General features: G+C 32.5%; 1 protein-coding gene across 1 annotated transcript in view; it reads left to right on the top strand.

Moving 5' to 3' along the window:
• The window catches only part of LOC127718793 (lymphocyte-specific helicase-like), a 72,023-nt gene that overhangs the window by 10,039 nt on the left and 43,011 nt on the right, over nucleotides 1–18,973 (top strand). The window contains exons 2-5 of the mRNA XM_052224854.1: nucleotides 4,332–4,357; nucleotides 5,596–5,712; nucleotides 12,411–12,533; nucleotides 14,575–14,757. Coding sequence (XP_052080814.1) covers nucleotides 4,352–4,357; nucleotides 5,596–5,712; nucleotides 12,411–12,533; nucleotides 14,575–14,757 — 429 coding nt within the window. The 5' untranslated portion in view covers nucleotides 4,332–4,351. The remainder of the gene's footprint in view (nucleotides 1–4,331; nucleotides 4,358–5,595; nucleotides 5,713–12,410; nucleotides 12,534–14,574; nucleotides 14,758–18,973) is intronic.

The following is an 18,973-nucleotide window of genomic DNA, read 5'->3' as shown; positions in this document are numbered from 1 at the left end:
TTATTTATTTCTTATTTTTTTATTATTGCAATGTAATATTGACGACAAAAACATAGTTCCTCTTTTATAACAGCGTAAAAATCAACTTAATATTTTATCGACCAAAAATATGACGACGTTGCTATAACGTTACAGATACGTGACAGATGCGTCGCAATATGACATTGCAACAACGTAAGATGGACATTATTAAAAACAATAACAACGTTCTCTTCTACGTCGCATTTGACGTGACATAAAATTACATTATCACAACGTTGCAACAACGTCGTACTAATGTAATGTCAGTCATGACCTTCCAGCGACCAATACATAACGTCGCAAGGACGTCGTGTGTTTCCTGGGTATTGTAGAATAGATCCCTGATCATATATCATATATCAGGTACCTTCGATGTAACGATACAGATATACATATACGGTGCATTCTGGTGTATCCACGCACCCACATGACCCAAGAATTTTGGCTTCACTTTGGTAATCTCATAAAACCAATAATCGGATAATATTGTTTGAACAAATTCATGACATACTTTTATTTCATGAAATCTTCTTTATGTATGGTTTCACCCTTAAGATTTCATGTGATGTGTGTCAAAATAAGGGAAACTCCTACAGGCACTTGTCTCAGAAAAAAATTTCCTATATACCTCAGTGATATTGTTTCAATGTTTGCCTCAGATTACAGCCGAAATTCGGCTTGTTCCCCTAGAGAAAATTCCCAATTACTAAAAAAATAGCTTAAAATTCCTCCCAAAAAGTTTTACATGTTCCCCAAACAGTGATGGCATTGGTAGTAATGTTTGTAAATATCTAAACCGAATAATTCAGTCGCTATATTCCACTGCTCTACGATGGCTACATTAACGAGTGGGAGAGTCGATCACGGGGAGGGACTGAATTATTCGGGTTAGTAAATATCGTATTCATGTTATTATTTTGATATTAGAAAGCACTTTTGAGATCCGGTTTTCTGATCAGAATCATTATGGTGTTTGTAACACATGTGGTTTTCAATGCATTAAGTACCATCATTGCTTCTGTTTCTTTCCCCTCTTTGAAAAGTACCTTTCAGGTTGAAAATGTCTGACAACCAAAATATACATGAAAACAACAGTGCAAAAAAGACAGCAAAGGTCAGCAAAAAATCGGAGATGTGTTTAGAATAAAATATACAAATTTCCCAATTTCAATAAAAAAATATGCATTTTTCCCAATAAAAAACGGTAGAAGTAGTTTTGTACCTTAATATAACACAAGGTACTTAACTCGCATTTTTTCACCCGGTCACAAAATTCCATTATTTGCCGATTTCTCGGTTGTCAACCCCACTAAAACTTGTTATGCCGTAAATCTAAATTGATTTATCTACACAATGGTGTAGAACACGCCTACCTTTGTTGTAGGAATCATCCGTAGCAGGCTTACCCAAGTATGTCAACCGTAATTATTTCGTCTACCTACACTCGATTGGTCCTCCATATTAATAAATTTGGAATGCATGAAATATGGTATGAGATTTGTTTAAACTAGATATTTTGAACTCTGTCATTTTTGATATGACAATTAATGATTTTCTCTTTCAATTGCTATTTATAACGTTATTCACCATAGCAACATTGTGACGTTTTAATTTTTTCAACCCAATTTTGTACATCAGCATGATTTTATGTATTGTTTTCTATCCTGATGATGGTGGCCTAGCCACCGAAACATGTCGATCTCAATAAATTACTGGAGCATTCCTTAAAGTGTTGTTGTTATAGGACCTTCTACATTTTATGTTTTTATCGTAACAACCCTGCATACCTGAGGTATCCAATTTATGGAATCTACTGACAGAAGATTTACCAGGCATTGGTTCACTTGTGTTTAATTTTTTTAATTTTTATTGTGAACCCCTGCATCCTTCGAGGAACCACCGTTGCAATCTGCGCTAATCATGTTAGCCATCCGCACGCAGTAAAACAAACAATTATATCATTGAGGCACCAACAGGGACCGGCCTTCCTTAAATGCTATCAGGCATTCAACAGGTGCAAAGAAAGTAAATTATGATGAACCATCTCAAACATAAACGAGTCCAAAGGAGGAAAAGAACTGTGATAAGATTATTTTTCTCTTACAGAATTTATTTGCAATTATAAGCACCAGACTTCTTATTATGAAATTCACTTTGAAGTTCCAGAAACTATGTTAATCAAACATACTACCAACTTTACCAGATTACCAGCCACTTCGGATAGTTTAATGAAGGAACATAGCATTTACCTTCAGCATAGACTAGTGATATTTTATTTAATTTTCCCTATACCTGCGGCGGACAAACACTTTACAGCATTCCCGACACGATTGTAAGCAGTACCTCTGGCCAAGGGAAGCCAGTCGAAATGGTACGGAATTGCTAGTAAAATGTCGTCTATATTTGGAAATAAAGAAGTTAATTGAACACAAAGTTTACACAGAACACAACTGACAATAATTTATTGTATAATTCGTTCCACTGTGCAAGAGTGCTAACACATGATGGCAGAATAATTTTAACAACAAAAACATTGTATTTTTATTTTATTTTATTTTATTTTATTTTATTTTATTTTATTTTATTTTATTTTATTTTATTTTATTTTATTTTATTTTATTTTATTTTATTTTATTTTATTTTATTTTATTTTAATAGTTTACTTCCATACATTGTACATACTTACTTTCACTTTCTCTTTCAATTGCTATTTATAACGTTACTCACCATAGCAACATTGTGACGTTTTAAAATTTTTCAACATGATTTTGTACATCAACATGATTTTATGTATTGTTTTTTCTATCCTGATGACGATGGCCTAGCCACCGAAACATGTCGATCTCAATAAATTACTGGAACATTCCTTAAAGTGTTGTTGTTATAGGACCTTCTACAATTAATGATTGTGTAGTCAAGATATATATTTTTTGGTCCATCATAATAATAACACAATAAGGGATCCAAAACATTCACAAATAAAATCAATACATAAATGATTACAAAGGTCAGTCATTATAAATTATGGAATCGCTCGCGGAATGAAACAAGTCCTGAAAGCTCACTGATGATGGTCATCACACTAAATTTCCACTTGGAAGATCAACAAAGGTGTTAAATGACCGGTCACCATAAACATGTCATTTTAATTGTTATACAAACAAGTGTTACACTTATAAAAATAATTAGGGTACAGAGAAAAACATCCGATTTGAATTTCTTTGGAACTTCAAGACATCTGGGTTGATTTACATTGATTACTTAACTGAGAATTTGAATCAACCAAGTTGGACTCATCAGAGGTTAGAATGCATTGATTAAACAGGAATTTTCCCGGGACCAAGCAATTAATGAGACTCGATCTGAGTTTTTGACACAACAGAGTTCAATACTAAGAGGTTCCACTGTAAAATATAGTTCTTTGAAAACACCCACCCTGTTTTGATTGGAACCAACCATGGTTTGCGTTGTGAAGAGTCTTTATGGTATGATGACATGCGAGTTGGGGAATATTATTAGGATTCCCTTGAGATACTAAGCCTTTGGTAATTGGTTAATTTAGAAAAGTACTTCTTAAGGTCGAACACTGACTTTGAGCACAAAGGGTCCAGTTCAATTCCTGAAGGTGGTGAATGCAATGTGTAACTTTCCAATTAAAATCCTACTCGCCTATTATATATGTATAACATTGATTCTAACAGCACAGTCCCCTACAGCAGTTACATTTGTATATACATGTAAATCATATGTTAGTCAAATATGTTCAAGTATGTTGTTATGCCCCCGCAACAAAGTGTCGGGGGGCATATTAATTTACCCCTGTCCATCCGTCTTTCAGTCCGTTCGCCCGTCCGTCCGGATTAGGATACATTGTTTGTCAGGCTATCTCCTCCTACAGTTTTGGAGGTACAACTTGAATATTTTGTAGAATGTTCATACACATAATGAAGATGTGCATGGCCATAGGATTTTGATTTTTTCAAATATTCTTAAAATGACAGGTAGTTGGACTTACTCATTTTTTTTGTACTAGCTGCATAAAGAGATCATGGTTTGTCTGGCTATCTCCGCCTACAGTTACATCATCATACATAGTGTTAAATTTATAATTTCCTATGGTCAGGTGGGGGCATCATTTGTGTCGTACAGACAGCATAACAATTTCAAGTTGTATGCCAACATCACTGTTTGTCAAATCTAAAATATGTGGAAATATACTCATGCATATGGCAGAGCAGAAAAGGGGGGGCATTGTCCATATCTAGTTTATTATTTATATCAAATATTTACAAGTATGTTGTTTATTCTAGATCAAAAAGAGAGATCAAGTATGGATGTAAGTAGACATGTTTATATTCCTTTTCACAAGATTTGAAGAGTATTTATGTTGTTTTATTCTAGTCTTTGTGATTAAGCAAAACAAATTAGCATAGGGTGGACACAATCAAGGTCAGCAACCTACAAGTTTATCACACTGCCCACTACCTCTGTCATAATGGAGCAGATAAACACAACAGATAATGAGAAAGAAATGTAACTTATTTATATATACAAATTAAATGTAAACTATCTAATCTAAGATACAAAATCATCACAGTACTATTCGGTAGCTATAGGGTCACAGGGAATTAAGGACAGATTTCTTGCTAATGCTATTCTTTAAATAAAAATTGACAAGTAAAAAACAGCTGACAAATAATTTTGTTGAAATTTCATGTACAATGTATGAGGCTAGTCTAAAAAAACACAGGCAGGTATGTAATAGCAAGGTGTCATACATGTAGGTAAAAAAATGAAATGGCCTTACAAGACCATAATTATTTGGACTAGTACTATACATGGTCAGCTGGGAATCAGCAACTTTTTTCGTTTCCACGACCAATACATTTTAAAATAGAGATCTTTTACAGAAAAAAACCTCTTTGTTGGTAAATCAATATATGATTCAAAGATACTTCATTAATTGGCCTACTATCATTTACCAGAATCTCAAGTTTCAAGCTAGGAGACAAATGTCCTAGACATTTAATATATCTTACCAAATTATGGAAATTACTGTTTAGTACATACATGATATATGTGAATACCTCATCATCATGTTTCCACGATAAACTCGTAACTACAAAAATGTGTATGTGTAATGACATATCAAAAGTTTGAAAAAATTGAAAATATTGGATGAGCTTTAAGATAAGACTAGTACTGCTTTCACCAAAAGAAAACCCTAAAATGATTTTTTGTTCTTGAAAAATTGAATATGTTGGACATCACCTTTGTACATGTTGTACAAATGTAGAGGCTTTAACATGCAATCATATTTATGATATTTAAGGCTACTTTATCACTGAACTAGTATATATATTTGTTTAGGGGCCAGCTGAAGGACGCCTCCGGGTGCGGGAATTTCTCGCTGCATTGAAGACCTGTTGGTGACCTTCTGCTGTTGTCTGTTCTATGGTCGGGTTGTTGTCTCTTTGACACATTCCCCATTTCCATTCTCAATTTTACTCTTTTTTTTTCGGAAAACGACTTAGGGCTCTTTAAAACTAGACATACATGACATATATTTGACAGGAACCAGATGGGGATCTTGTGAAACAGGAAGTTATTACTACCAAAGAGATCAGAGATAAAGAATTAGAAAAAGATGGAGGAAGGAAAGAAGAAAAATTAGGACAAGAACTTAACCAGGTAAAATTTGTGAAAGTTTTATCTATTGGTGTCAGCCCAAAATAGGTGGTTAGTCTGCCCTTCAACATCAGTTTCGGAGTTGCAATATTTAAAAAAAAAAGCAGATACTGTGGATTTTTATACGCCCGTTTACGGGACGTATTATGGTATACCGTTGACCGTCTGTCCGTCCGTTGTCAACATGTCGGACATTAACTCAAAAAAGCTTTAACCAATATGCATGAAACTTTGGTGAATTGTTTATATCTATTGATGTGAGCTCCCTTTCGTTTTTTATAAATTTCAGATTTACTGTTTCTGAGTTTTGGGGTTTTATTTATTAAAAAAGGGGGGATTTTCCAGTTTTCCGACAATAACTCAAGAATGCTTTCACCAACTTGCAAGAAATTTTGGTGAATTGTTTATATCTATTGACATGAGCTCCCTTTTAATTTTTATAAATTTTAGATTTTATGTTTCTGAGTTACAGGACTTTTATTCATAAAAAAAGGGTGATTTCCCAGTTTTCGGACAATAACAAAAATGCTTTCAGCAGTTCTCATGAAACTTTGGTGAATTCTTTATATCTAATGATGTAAGGTCCCTTTAGAATTTTATAAATTTTAGATTTTACATTTCTGAGTTATGGGGATTTATTCATTAAAAAAGGGGTGATTTTCCAGTTTTGGGACAATAACTCAAAAATGCTTTCAGCAGTTCTCATGAAACTTTGATGAATTATTTATAGCTATTGATGTAATCTCCCTATTGATTTTCATAAATTTCAAATATGACATTGAGAAGAAATTGAACTTTATTTGTTTATAGTCTGACAACAGATTTACTAAGTATTTCGCAACAGCACAGTGTATTGCACAACAGCAAGAAATCTTTTAATTGAATATAAATTCAATTCATATAATCAATTTCAAGTTCTTTGACTACATTTATTCAGAAACCAATAATATGTCAAATATTTAATTACAATCCAAATTCAGACCTGTATCAAGCTTGAATATTGTGTCCATTTTTGCCCCAACTGTTCAGGGTTGGACCTCTGCGGGTGTATCCAGCTGCGCTCAGCGAAGCAGTTTATTCAAACATAGGATTTACATTAAGAAACACTGGTTTAAACATGAAAATATGGTTATTTTGTTTGTCCGAAACAAGAGAAAATTTTTCATGCAAAAGCATGGATGAACTTTGCTTATTGACAATTCCTTGTTTCTCAATCCATTCTGACATGTCTTTGACATTAATGGAACATTTTGGAAGCGTCACATTACCATTTTATCAGAGTAGTCATACTGATTCTAGAGTCTCTGTCTATTTCTGTCATGTTAATAGTTTTGCAAATGTTGTCTGTATAAAATAACACAGTCTCAGGTACTCTAGAATTGAATGTTTGTACAACAGTACATGTGTAAAAGAATAATAAAGGATACATTGTAATTAAAAAAAATTGAATCATCACATCACAGCATTTTGAAGTGGCAAATATATTACTTTGAAAATCAAAATCCATTGATGACAGCATGGGTTGGAGAGATATGCTTGAATATAATTATATAACTATTATATTTTGGCAGATTGCTTACATGTCCTTTATTCGTAGACTTAAATTATAAAAACAGGAAAATACTGTGAAGAGTTGTCTCATTGGCAATCATACAATATCTTCTTTTTTTTATTCTAAGGCAAATTAAAATTAATTGATAGATTTTCATCCCCGCCTGCCCCTCTGAAATCGTTCCTCCCAATTTTTATACGACCGCAAAAAAATTTTGTGGTCGTATATTGGTATGACGTTGGCGTCGTCGTCGTCGTCGTCGTCCGGCGTCGTCGTCCGAATACATATTGGTTTTCGCACTCTAACTTTAGTTTAAGTGAATGGATCTTTTTGAAATTTGACCATAAGGTTAAATACCACAAAAGGAAGGTTGGGATTGATTTTGGGGGTTATGGTACCAACAGTTAAGGAATTAGGGGCCAAAAAGGGGCCAAAAATGAGCATTTTCTAGTTTCCAGACAATAACTGTGGAACGGTGTATGGATCTCTCTGAAATTATACTACAAGTTTCCATACCACAAAGGGATGGTTAGGATTTGCTTTGGGGGGTTATGGCTCAAACCGTTTAGGAATTAGGGGCAAAAAAGGGGGGAAAACAAGGTTGTCCTGGTTAATGGACAAATACTTTAGTACAAAACATAATTTAAAGCAGTGTAAGGGAGATAAATCAAATACATCATTGAAATTATCTCCCTTACACTGCTTTTAAATTATGTATAAAGTAATGGTTAATGAACAATAAAGATAATCTAAAACAGTGTAAGGGAGGTAATCCAAATACAACGTTTTGGTTACTTCCCTTACACTGCTTTTAAATTATGTTTAAAGAAATGCATATTTATAAAGGAAGACCAGTAAAAATATCTGCAAATGTTTTCATCTTTTTTTTTTACAAAAAAATCCATATGAAAGATTTGACACTATATTTTTATTAATTCTATTATAAAATAGATTAAGTTAGCACTATGGTAAATTTAAATGGGTAATTATGGTTGCCAACTCCATTGGAAATTTGAATTGAGATTATGACCATATCTTGAGGGAAAGAATTTTTTTGGGGGGAAAAGGGGGGGGGGGGGGGATAAAAAGAAATTGTTGGGGGCCAATTTTTTCTCATTTCAGATTTCAGAAATTAAAAAGAATTATTCTTAAAATATTATTTTTTTTTCAAATTTCAAATATTGAAAAATTTCAAGAAGTAATCTTTAATTGCACAGTATGGCGCATTAGATTTGTAAAATCTTTGATCACATTTATTTATTTGTTATGCCGAATCTAACAGTGTATTTAGATTTTTAATTTTGGGTCCAGTTTTCAAATTGGTCTACATTAATGTCCAAAGGGTCCAAAATTAAACTTTGTTTGATTTTAGCAAAAATTGAATATATGAGGTTCTTTGATATGCTGAATCTAAACATGTATTTAGATTTTTGATTTTTGGCCCAGTTTTCAAGTTGGTCCAAATTGGGGTCCAAAATTAAACTTTGTTTGATTTCAACAAAAATTGAATATATGGGGTTCTTTGATATGCTGAATCTAACCATGTATTTAGATTTTTTATTTGTGGACCCCGTTATCTAATTGGTTCATATTGAGGTCAAAAGGGTCCAAAATTAAACTTTGTTTGATTTCATCTAAAATTGAATTATTGGGGTTCTTTGATATTCCAAATCTAACCGTGTATTTAGGTTTTTAATTTTGGGTCCTGTTTTTTAAATTGGTCTACATTGAGGTCCAAAGGATCCAAAATTAAACTTAGTTTGATTTTGACAAAAATTGAATTCTTGGGGTTCTTTGATTTGCTGAATCTAAACATGTGTTTAGATTTTTGATTATGGGCCCAGTTTTCAAGTTGGTCCAAGATAGGGTCCAGTATTTAAACTTTGTTTGATTTCAACAAAAATTGAATATATGGGGTTCTTTGATATGCTGAATCTAAACATGTATTTAGATTTTTGATTATGGGCCCAGTTTTCAAGTTGGTTCAAATTGGGGTCCAAAATTAAACTTTGTTTGATTTCAACAAAAATTGAATATATGAGGTTCTTTGATATGCTGAATCTAACCATGTATTTAGATTTTTTATTTGTAGGCCCCGCTATCAAATTGGTTCATATTGAGGTCAAAAGGGTCCAAAATTAAACTTTGTTTGATTTCATCAAAAATTGAATTATTGGGGTTCTTTGATATGCCAAATCTAACCGTGTTTTTAGATTTTTAATTTGGGTCCCGTTTTTTAAATTGGTCTTCATTGAGGTCCAAAGGGTCCAAAATTAAACTTAGTTTGATTTTAACAAAAATTGAATTCTTGGGGTTCTTTGATATGCTGAATCTAAACATGTGTTTAGATTTTTGATTATGGGCCCAGTTTTCAAGTTGGTCCAAGTTGGGGTCCAAAATTAAACTTTTTTTGATTTCAACAAAAATTGAATATATGGGGTTCTTTGATATGCTGAATCTAACCATGAATTTAGATTTTTTATTTGTGGGCCCCACTATCAAATTGGTTCATATTGAGGTCAAAAGGGTCCAAAATTAAACTTTGTTTGATTTCATCAAAAATTGAATTATTGGGGTTCTTTGATATTCCAAATCTAACCGTGTATTTAGATTTTTAATTTTAAGTCCCGTTTTTTAAATTGGTCTACATTAAGGTCCAAAGGGTCCAAAATTAAACTTAGTTTGATTTTAGCAAAAATTGAATTCTTGGGTTTTCTTTGATATGCTGAATCTAAACATGTGTTTAGATTTTTGATTATGGGCCCAGTTTTCAAGTTTGTCCAAGTTGGGGTCCAAAATTAAACTTTGTTTGATTTTAACAAAAATTGAATATATGGGGTTCTTTGATATGCTGAATCTAACCATGTATTTTGATTTTGGACATTGGACCATAATAGGTAAATTAAAAAAATTCAAGTTCTTAGACCACATTCTTTCTGTGTCAGAAACCTATGCTGTGTCAAATATTTAATAACAATCCAAATTCAGAGCTGTATCAAGCTTGAATGTTGTGTCCATACTTGCCCCAACTGTTCAGGGTTCGACCTCTGCGGTCGTATCAAGCTGCGCCCCAGCGAAGCATTTTATTTTTATTTTTGAAAATTTACGATTTCTTGATTTTGTTCATTTCCGTTACCGGTAACCCCCCATAATTTCGTTTCATTCAAAACTTCCTGTTTCAAATTTCGGTTTTAGTATTTCTTGGGAGTATTATAACCAAAATGATTAAGTCGACATATTCTGCTACTCTATGATGACAACATTATCTTCCGAGAATAGACATTGATTACGAGAAGGGCATAAAATATTCGGGTTGTGTCAGGAAATTTGGACTGTGAATGATATCAAAAGCCCAAGAATCGTGAAACACATTGGTACAAAAACATGACTGGAATAAAGTAATTGACACAAGAACGAACTTGTGTGATTTATGACCGTATATTGAGTACAAAAAGTCGACCAATGTACAAAATGTATTAAAGCAAGCCCTAGATTTACCCAAGACTGTCATTTTTATGTTGACAAACAGCAAACACCCTCTGTCACCAGCCCCTCAATAGAGTCATTAAACAACTTCTTCTTTTTTGGTCAAGTTCATGTTTTACATTGTAATTATATTTGCACCTTGCATAAGAATCTTAAAAGCATCAACCCTAGTATTTTCTACACAGTTTCAGTTTTCATTTCACTCTGTACTCATAATACTTGTGTTGCATACCAATGCATATGCTTCATTTTATGGGCGCTACAAACCATAGCTTAGAACATGTAGAAAGCAAAATAAATTTGATGTTGGTGGTCTAAAAGAGCATTTCTCCACTTTTTTTATATGTACTAAGAATAGATTTCTAAAGCTGCAATTACATGTAAAACAGTGGTTGCCAATCAGAAATATTTATTTAAGAATTTGAAAAAAAGTAGAATTCCTTATATATACATTATTTTAGCCTATGTTTATCCTTGCATATGAACAATACGTCACAAAAGGGTTTAGGAGGAAATAAAAACTAAAAAATAAAATCCTCACACCCGTCCCATTTTAAAAAAAAATCTGTATGAAAATCTAATTAATTTTAGTTGGCCTTACCATAGTTTCAAGAAAATTACATGAATAGGTCATGGTGCATGAATCTAATCAATGAACAAACTACAATTATAGACAAAGAAAGATATCTCTGATTCATAGTATTATCTTCCAATACCTAATAGAATGCAATGTTTCATTTTTAGTTCCCACTGCAATATGAGTGCTGTCTTTACCATACAGTGCTCAAAAGCACTTTGATTTTGGACAAATATTTTTTCATTGATATGGTGGAGGGAGGGGGAACTTGATCATTTACAGAAGAATATAAGTTTGATTAACTTGTGTCTTTTGCATATTGAAGCAAATAAAATATGCTTAAACTAAAAGCATTTTTATGCCCCCGTCTTAGTGGAGGGGGTATTAAGTTTTACCCTTGTCCGTCTATACGTACGTCCCAAAGTTGGTTTCTGTTCTCTAACTTTAGTTTGCCTCAACCAAATGTTATGAAATTTATACACAATGCTTATTACCACAAAACACAGATCAGGTTTGAATTTTGGTGGCGTCACTGTAACCGTTTTAGAGTTATGCCCCTTAACAAATGGAAAAATTGCTGAATTATTCGTTTCTGTTCTCTAACTTTAGTTTGCCTTAACCAAATGTTATGAAACTTGTACACAATGCTTATTACCACAAAATACAGATCAAGTTTGAATTTTGGTAGTGTCATTATAAACTTTCTAGAGTTATGCCCCTTAACAAATGGAAAAATTGCTGAATTTTTTGTTTCCGTTCTCTAACTTAAGTTTGCCTCAACCAAATGTTATGAAACTTATACACAATGCTTATTACCACAAAATACAGATCAAGTTTGAATTTTGGTGGTGTCACTTTAACCGTTCTAGAGTTATGCCTGTTTACAAAAGGAAAATTTGGTGAATTTTTCATTTGTGATCTCTAACTTAAGTTAGCCTCAACCAAATGTTATGAGACTTATACACAATACTAATTACCACAAAACATAGATCAAGTACAAATTTGGGTAGCGTCACTTTTACCATGCATTCTTCAGTTATGTCCCTTTATAATTTTTTAAAAATTTGATAACAATGTACTTGACAGGAACCAGATGGAAATCCTGCAAAACAGGAAGTTGTTATTACCAAGGAGATGGTACAAGAAGAGGAAGAATTAGAAAAAGAGGGAGAAAAGGAAGAAGAAAAATTACGTCAAGAACATGACAAGGTTGGTATGTGAAAGGTCATTTGTTGGTGTGGTATAGGTACCCCAGACTAGTAAACATTGGTTATTATAATATATTTTCATCTGTCTGTCTATGAGAGCAATTTCACTGTCTCAATACATGGTTGTAATAGTTGATTTTTATGCCCCCGCCGTAGCGGAGGGGGCATTAAGTTTTACCCTTGTCCGTCTGTACGTCCGTCCGTCCGTACGTACGTGCCAAAGTTGGTTTCTATTTTCTAACTTTAGTTTGCCTCAACCAAATGTTATGAAACTTATACACAATGCTTATTACCACTAAATACAGATCAAGTTTGTATTTTGGGGGCGTCACTTTTACCGTTCTAGAGTTATGCTCCTTTACAAATGGAAAAATCAAGCTTGAATTTTTGCCGTCACTTTTACTGTTCTAGAGTTATGCCCTTTACAAATGGAAAAATTGTTAAATTTTTCTTTTTTTTTTTCTAAATATCAAGTCATTTTTAAAATTAGAGTTATCTTCCTTTGTCCATGATTATAGTTGAATCAACTACAATCAATGCTTTATACAATGCAATGTTTAATTTTGTGGAAGACCTGGATGCTTCATACTTTGTATATGGATGCCTCATGTTACGAAGTTTCCGTCAGTCCCATGTCCAATGTCGTTGACCTCATTTTCATGGTTCAGTGACTACTTGAAAAAAAAGTTAAGATTTTTTGTAATGTTAAATTCTCTCTTATTGTAAGTAATAGGATAACTATATTTGGTATGTGTGTACCTTGCAAGGTCCTCATGCCCGTCAGACAGTTTTCACTTGACCTCGACCTCATTTCATGGATCAGTGAACAAGGTTAAGTTTTGGTGGTCAAGTCCATATCTCAGATACTATAAGCAAAAGGTCTAGTATATTCAGTGTATGGAAGGACTGTAAGGTGTACATGTCCAACTGGCAGGTGTCATCTGACCTTGACCTCATTTTCATGGTTCAGTGGTTATAGTTAAGTTTTTGTGTTTTGGTCTGTTTTTCTTATACTGTATGCAATAGGTCTACTATATTTGGTGTATGGAATGATTGTAAGGTGTACATGTCTAGCTGGCAGGTGTCATCTGACCTTGACCTCATTTTCATGGTTCAGTGGTCAAAGTTAAGTTTTTGAGTTTTGGTCTTTTTTTCTTATACTATATGCAATAGTTCAACTATATTTGGTGTATGGAAATATTTTATGATCTATATGTCAGTCACGCAGGTTTTATTTGACCTTGACCTCATTTTCAAGGTTCATTGATCAGTGTTAAGTTTTGTGTTTTGGTCTGTTTTTCGTAAACTATAAGCAATAGGTCAACTATATTTGTTGTATGGAAGAATTGTTAGCTGTACATGCCTGCCTAGCATGGTTCATCTGACCTTGACCTCATTTTCATGGTTCATTGGTCAATGTTTAGTTTACTTGGTTAATGTTAAGTTTATGTGACAGTTGTAATAAAGCTTTATATTTAGGACTATCAACATAATATCAATGATTAGTAAAGAAGGCGAGACATTTCAGCGTGTGCACTCTTGTTACCCTTTATTTCTAAAAATATTTTAAAGTCTTCTTTGAAAATTGGAGTTATCTTTCTTTGTGCATAATGGTAGTTGAATCAACTACAACCAATGCTTTATACAATGCAATATTCAATTTTACTTCCTACTGATAAATTAAAGCAATCTTTACCATTCAGTGCTTACAAGCACTTTGATTACCGTTCTAGGGTTATGCCCCTTTAAAAATGAAAAAATTGCTGAATTTTTCGATTCTGTTCTCTAACTTGACTTTGTCTCAACTAAATGTAATTTCTAAAAATACCAATGTCATTATTCAAGTAATTTAAAGTAGTTTAAATACATAACCTATTACATAAAAGTTAAAATAAATTTTATCAAATATATTTCTTAGGTGAGTGATTCAAACTCTTATTTTCAATAAATTTACTCTTACAATATTTTAAAATTAATAAGTTTTAAGAGAAAGTAAAATGAAGGAGAGGACATTTGTAATGATACTTTAATGTTTTTTACAGACTTGGCAGGACTTGAATGCTGAGGACCGAGAACAAAGATATAAAAGATTACAGTTTCTACTGAGTAAGAGTAATATGTACACACAGTATTTACTCTCAAGGATGGAAAAGCAGAGGGAAGAACAAACCAGAAAGACAGAAAGAATCAAGAAAAAACAAAATGAAGATTTACAGAAAAAACAGGTTTGAATATCTAAAGATAAATATTGGCTCAGCCTCATATTGATTTGTTGTCTTTCTTCTATGGAAAGGGGATACATTGTTTATTTTTTTTTCTGTTTGTGGATTACAAAGAATTTCCAATAGTATATTTCAGTGTGTAACGAAAATAAAAATGAGGAGATGTGTTATGATTGCCAAGGAGACAATTATCCAAAGTTCAAATGAAGTGGATGTAAGCAATTATAAGTAACAGTACGGCCTTCAACAATGGGAAAAACCCATACCGTATAGACGACTATAAAATGCCCACCCATGTTTTTTTTAATAGTGCTTAGTTTTTACTTAAATTTAGGTGTGAATCTTTTCTCTTTACCAGAATTACATTTGAATATCTGTATTTCAGAGTTAAAAATAACATATTTAATTGTTCAAGTGTGGTATACAGCACTATAGTTCATTGCTTTTAAATTTGTTCAAAGAATGTTATGAAATCATGTGATTCTCTTGTCAAAATGTAAAAACCCTGTTTTTGGGGTAAAGATTGTATGAACAATCAAAACCCTTCTGTGGCTGGCTTGATAGTTATCAATTTTCCAAACTTTTTCACTTCTTTTGAGATACACAAAATATAGTGCATTCATCATTACATTCTATACATCCTATATTGATGAACATTTCCAGAAATTTGTCAATGAAATATATGCTCAGATATTCAAGTTACAAAATGTTGTAATACTTGTCAGGGGTGTGGAAATGCTATGTCTGACTTGTACATTTGAACACCAGGGCAAGTAATTTTTTTTGTCTCGGTTGCCTGTGGACAAGTAAAAAATTAGACTTGACAAAATTCAATTTAATAAGAAATATAGAATTATTTTCGCAACTTATTAAGATTTATTAGTTTATATAAAAGAAATCAATGTTCAACACATGAAATGTATATAAGTCAAAACATCAATGTTCATGGCGAGAATTTTTAATTAAAACAGAAAATAGATTTATAGCCAGAATAAGAAAAAAAAGTATGCGAACCTTGGTCTCATAAACATTATGTTATCTTTGTCCATTAACCCGGGATCGCCAATTAGGTTCCATCCGCCATCTAATAGAAGTGTCATTTTAATTTTTCTTGAATGAGTTCTATCAAGATCGATAAATATCTGATAAAAAAACCTACACTGGGTAATCAAGACAAAAAAAAAAGAATGACAATAATTATTATGAGTCAAGATAAATCGAAAAAATGGAGGCGAAGAAAGGAAGGGAATATGAAAAAAAAAAAAACGAAAACAAGAATTCCTGAAGTCATGCCTAACAGATTTCCCCTGGCTCTCCAGTGAAGAAACTTCTGAAAATAATTTAAATTTGTGCACAATTTGTCATGTTTGTAGGAGACACCCACATCTTGATGATTAAAAGTCTTAACTTATTTGTTGGCAAATTAATATTAGAAGGGACACTTAATGATCTATTTAGTTTTCGTTTCTCTACTGGTTTCAAAACTTAGTACACATGTACCTACTGGCTAGCATTTTAAAAAACATTGCTAAATGGTTGTTTTTCTGTAGGGTTTCTGTCTCATTAACTCCATACCTCCTTTTATTCATATGCATAAACAAATATCACAAACATCATTTACATTGTGATACAAAACAGTTTTAAGAATCATACAAGCTTACAGTAAAATACTTCAATATTAATGGGAAATTCAGGGCAAGTAACTTTTTTCCAGACAAGTAAAATTTTCCTTGCCCATGGACATGTGCTCACAAAAATATTTCCACACCCCTGCTTGTCAAGAAAATTACATAATTTGTGCAAGGTGCAGGAATCTGTTCTAAAAATATCAATGATGTCATAATATTGTTAAAGTAATCTTTAAAATTTATGTTATCTTCCTTTGTCCATAACTGTAGTTGAATCAACTACAACCAATGCTTTATACAATGCAATGTTTAATTTAATTACTTCCCACTGATAGATTGAAGTTAAGCAATCTTTAACCTTCAGGGCTTACAAACACGTTGATTAAAATTTGACTCCAATCTTTCCATTCAGATTTTAATTTCACAGTTTCAAACATACTATTAAAGAAATATAGGTTTCAATAGATTGTAGTTTGTTTGTTTTTATGTTTTCCCAAAGGTGAATGGCCAGAGAAATCTGAAGAAAGTTTAAGGTGATAACATAATAAGAATACATTATTTACTATTGCTTTTTGAAAATCTCATGTAGACAGGTGCTTAAGATTGTGCTCCTCTGTTTCTGCATTTTGAATGTCTAGACACATATCCACCTCTGTGTTTGACACCAACCCACATATAATTAGCACCTTACAGATTTTAATTAATGACCATCAAGGCCATACCAACAAAATAATTGTTTTTTTTTCAGATGAAAATAGGTTGGAGGCGAGCACAATAAAATAATTGGAGGCAAGCACAATATTTTTTTTTTATCTTTTCAATGAATCTAAAAAAAAATTTTTATCTTTTCAATGAATCTGATGGAGGCAATTTTTTGTGTGTGTCTGAAATTGAAATTAAAATTTATAGCAATGGGCTACACCTTTGATTTTAAAATAGTCCTCATGCTATATAGAATACCTTCAATATTAAGATACCATCATAATCACTTCCAGTTTTTGTGGTTTGAGCCAATGATTTAAAAGGGAAGGAATCAAATTTGTGCAAAAAATCTGGCATGGAGATTATTTTCCTTCGAGGGCGTAATAAAAAAAAAAAAATTAATAGCCTTTCAAGACGTCGTAATTATTTGGAATACCTTTGAAGTACATGGCATTGTAACTTAAATGAAGGTAAAAAATCCATTGAACATGTTCAACAAAGAACAACATATTTTAATGAATAATTAAATAATTACTCCATAAGCCAAAAAACGACGCTGTTTCCCCACTTCCCGTTTGACACTGGACATTGAACCTCATTGAACTGTCAACAATGTCTCGTTTTCTCTGAATTTTTTACAAACAACACACCAATTGTATCTGTTATTTGCTTACAAATTATAGAGTTTAGTCTCAGCACTTTTAAATTTTGCCAAATAAAATCAACATTGTCAATATAACTCAATATTTTGAATCCTGTTTCTACGCAGTCATTTTCAAAATCTCAATTCTATTTGCACCAGAAATATTCTTGTGAAACTAACATCCTGAAACATGCCCGTCAAAAATATTTCAGGGTGAAAAAAAAAGTTGGAAAATTTGGAGTGGCAATTCCAACGAACAAGACATTAATGTGGTCAGGTGTGGCCTTAAGACTTGATTTACAATTAATCTTTTAAAGCAGATGCCATCATACACATCATGCACTTGGAAATTAAACATCCTAGTCAGAATTTGATTTTTTTCCCCAGGGCTCACCCTACCAGGCGACTAGGGCGAAGAAATCGCTTTCCCGTCCGTCACTTCGCTTTGCCCGACCCTCAAAAGCGAAAACAAGTCGCCCTGTGGTTTACGATACTCGCTTTCAGTCGCTTTCGTCATCGGCAATATTCAATTTTTACCAAGACGATGAAACAGCAATTTTTCATTTAAAAGTAAAGAAATTCAAGGCATAAACGATTTATTTTCTTCAGAAAAGAGGTTATAGCATTGATTTCAAAGTTGGTGGGATGTTATTTCATAAAAACAATTTTTTATCACTTCCGGTACAGGTTACTCAATTCGTACATCAAATCATTCTAACTGTATATAGATATAAGAAGATGTGGTATGAGTGCCAATGAGACAACTCTCCATCCAAGTCAAAATTTATAAAAGTAAACCATTATAGGTCACAGTACGGTCTTCAACACGGAGCCTTGGCTCACATCGAACAGTAAGCTATAAAGGGCCCTCAAAAAATTACTAGTGTAAAACCATTCAAACGGGAAAACCAACGGTCTAATCTATATAAAAAACGAGAAACAAGAAACATAGGCATTGTTTCAATTTATAAGTTAAAGTTGCTCAACTCTGGGACTATTACACTAATATAATTATATTGTGTCCAAGCTTAACTGTTAAATTTATATAACTTTTTAGTGAGAAATACTCAGTTTCATGAACATGATAACAGAGTAGTTTTTTAATTGATATAACAACTTTCTTTTCCTTTTTGATATAAAAAAAATCTTTTTTATTAGTGCCAGATATTTAATTGTTTTTTTCTGAAAAGAGGACTCATATGATTGTGCAACTAGATATGATAAAATTAAACAACTTTAAATTTGA

The sequence above is a fragment of the Mytilus californianus genome, unplaced genomic scaffold (assembly GCF_021869535.1).
Source record: "Mytilus californianus isolate M0D057914Y unplaced genomic scaffold, xbMytCali1.0.p SCAF_10, whole genome shotgun sequence".
Lineage (NCBI taxonomy): Eukaryota > Metazoa > Mollusca > Bivalvia > Mytilida > Mytilidae > Mytilus > Mytilus californianus.
This window is presented reverse-complemented; position numbering and strand designations above follow the sequence as displayed.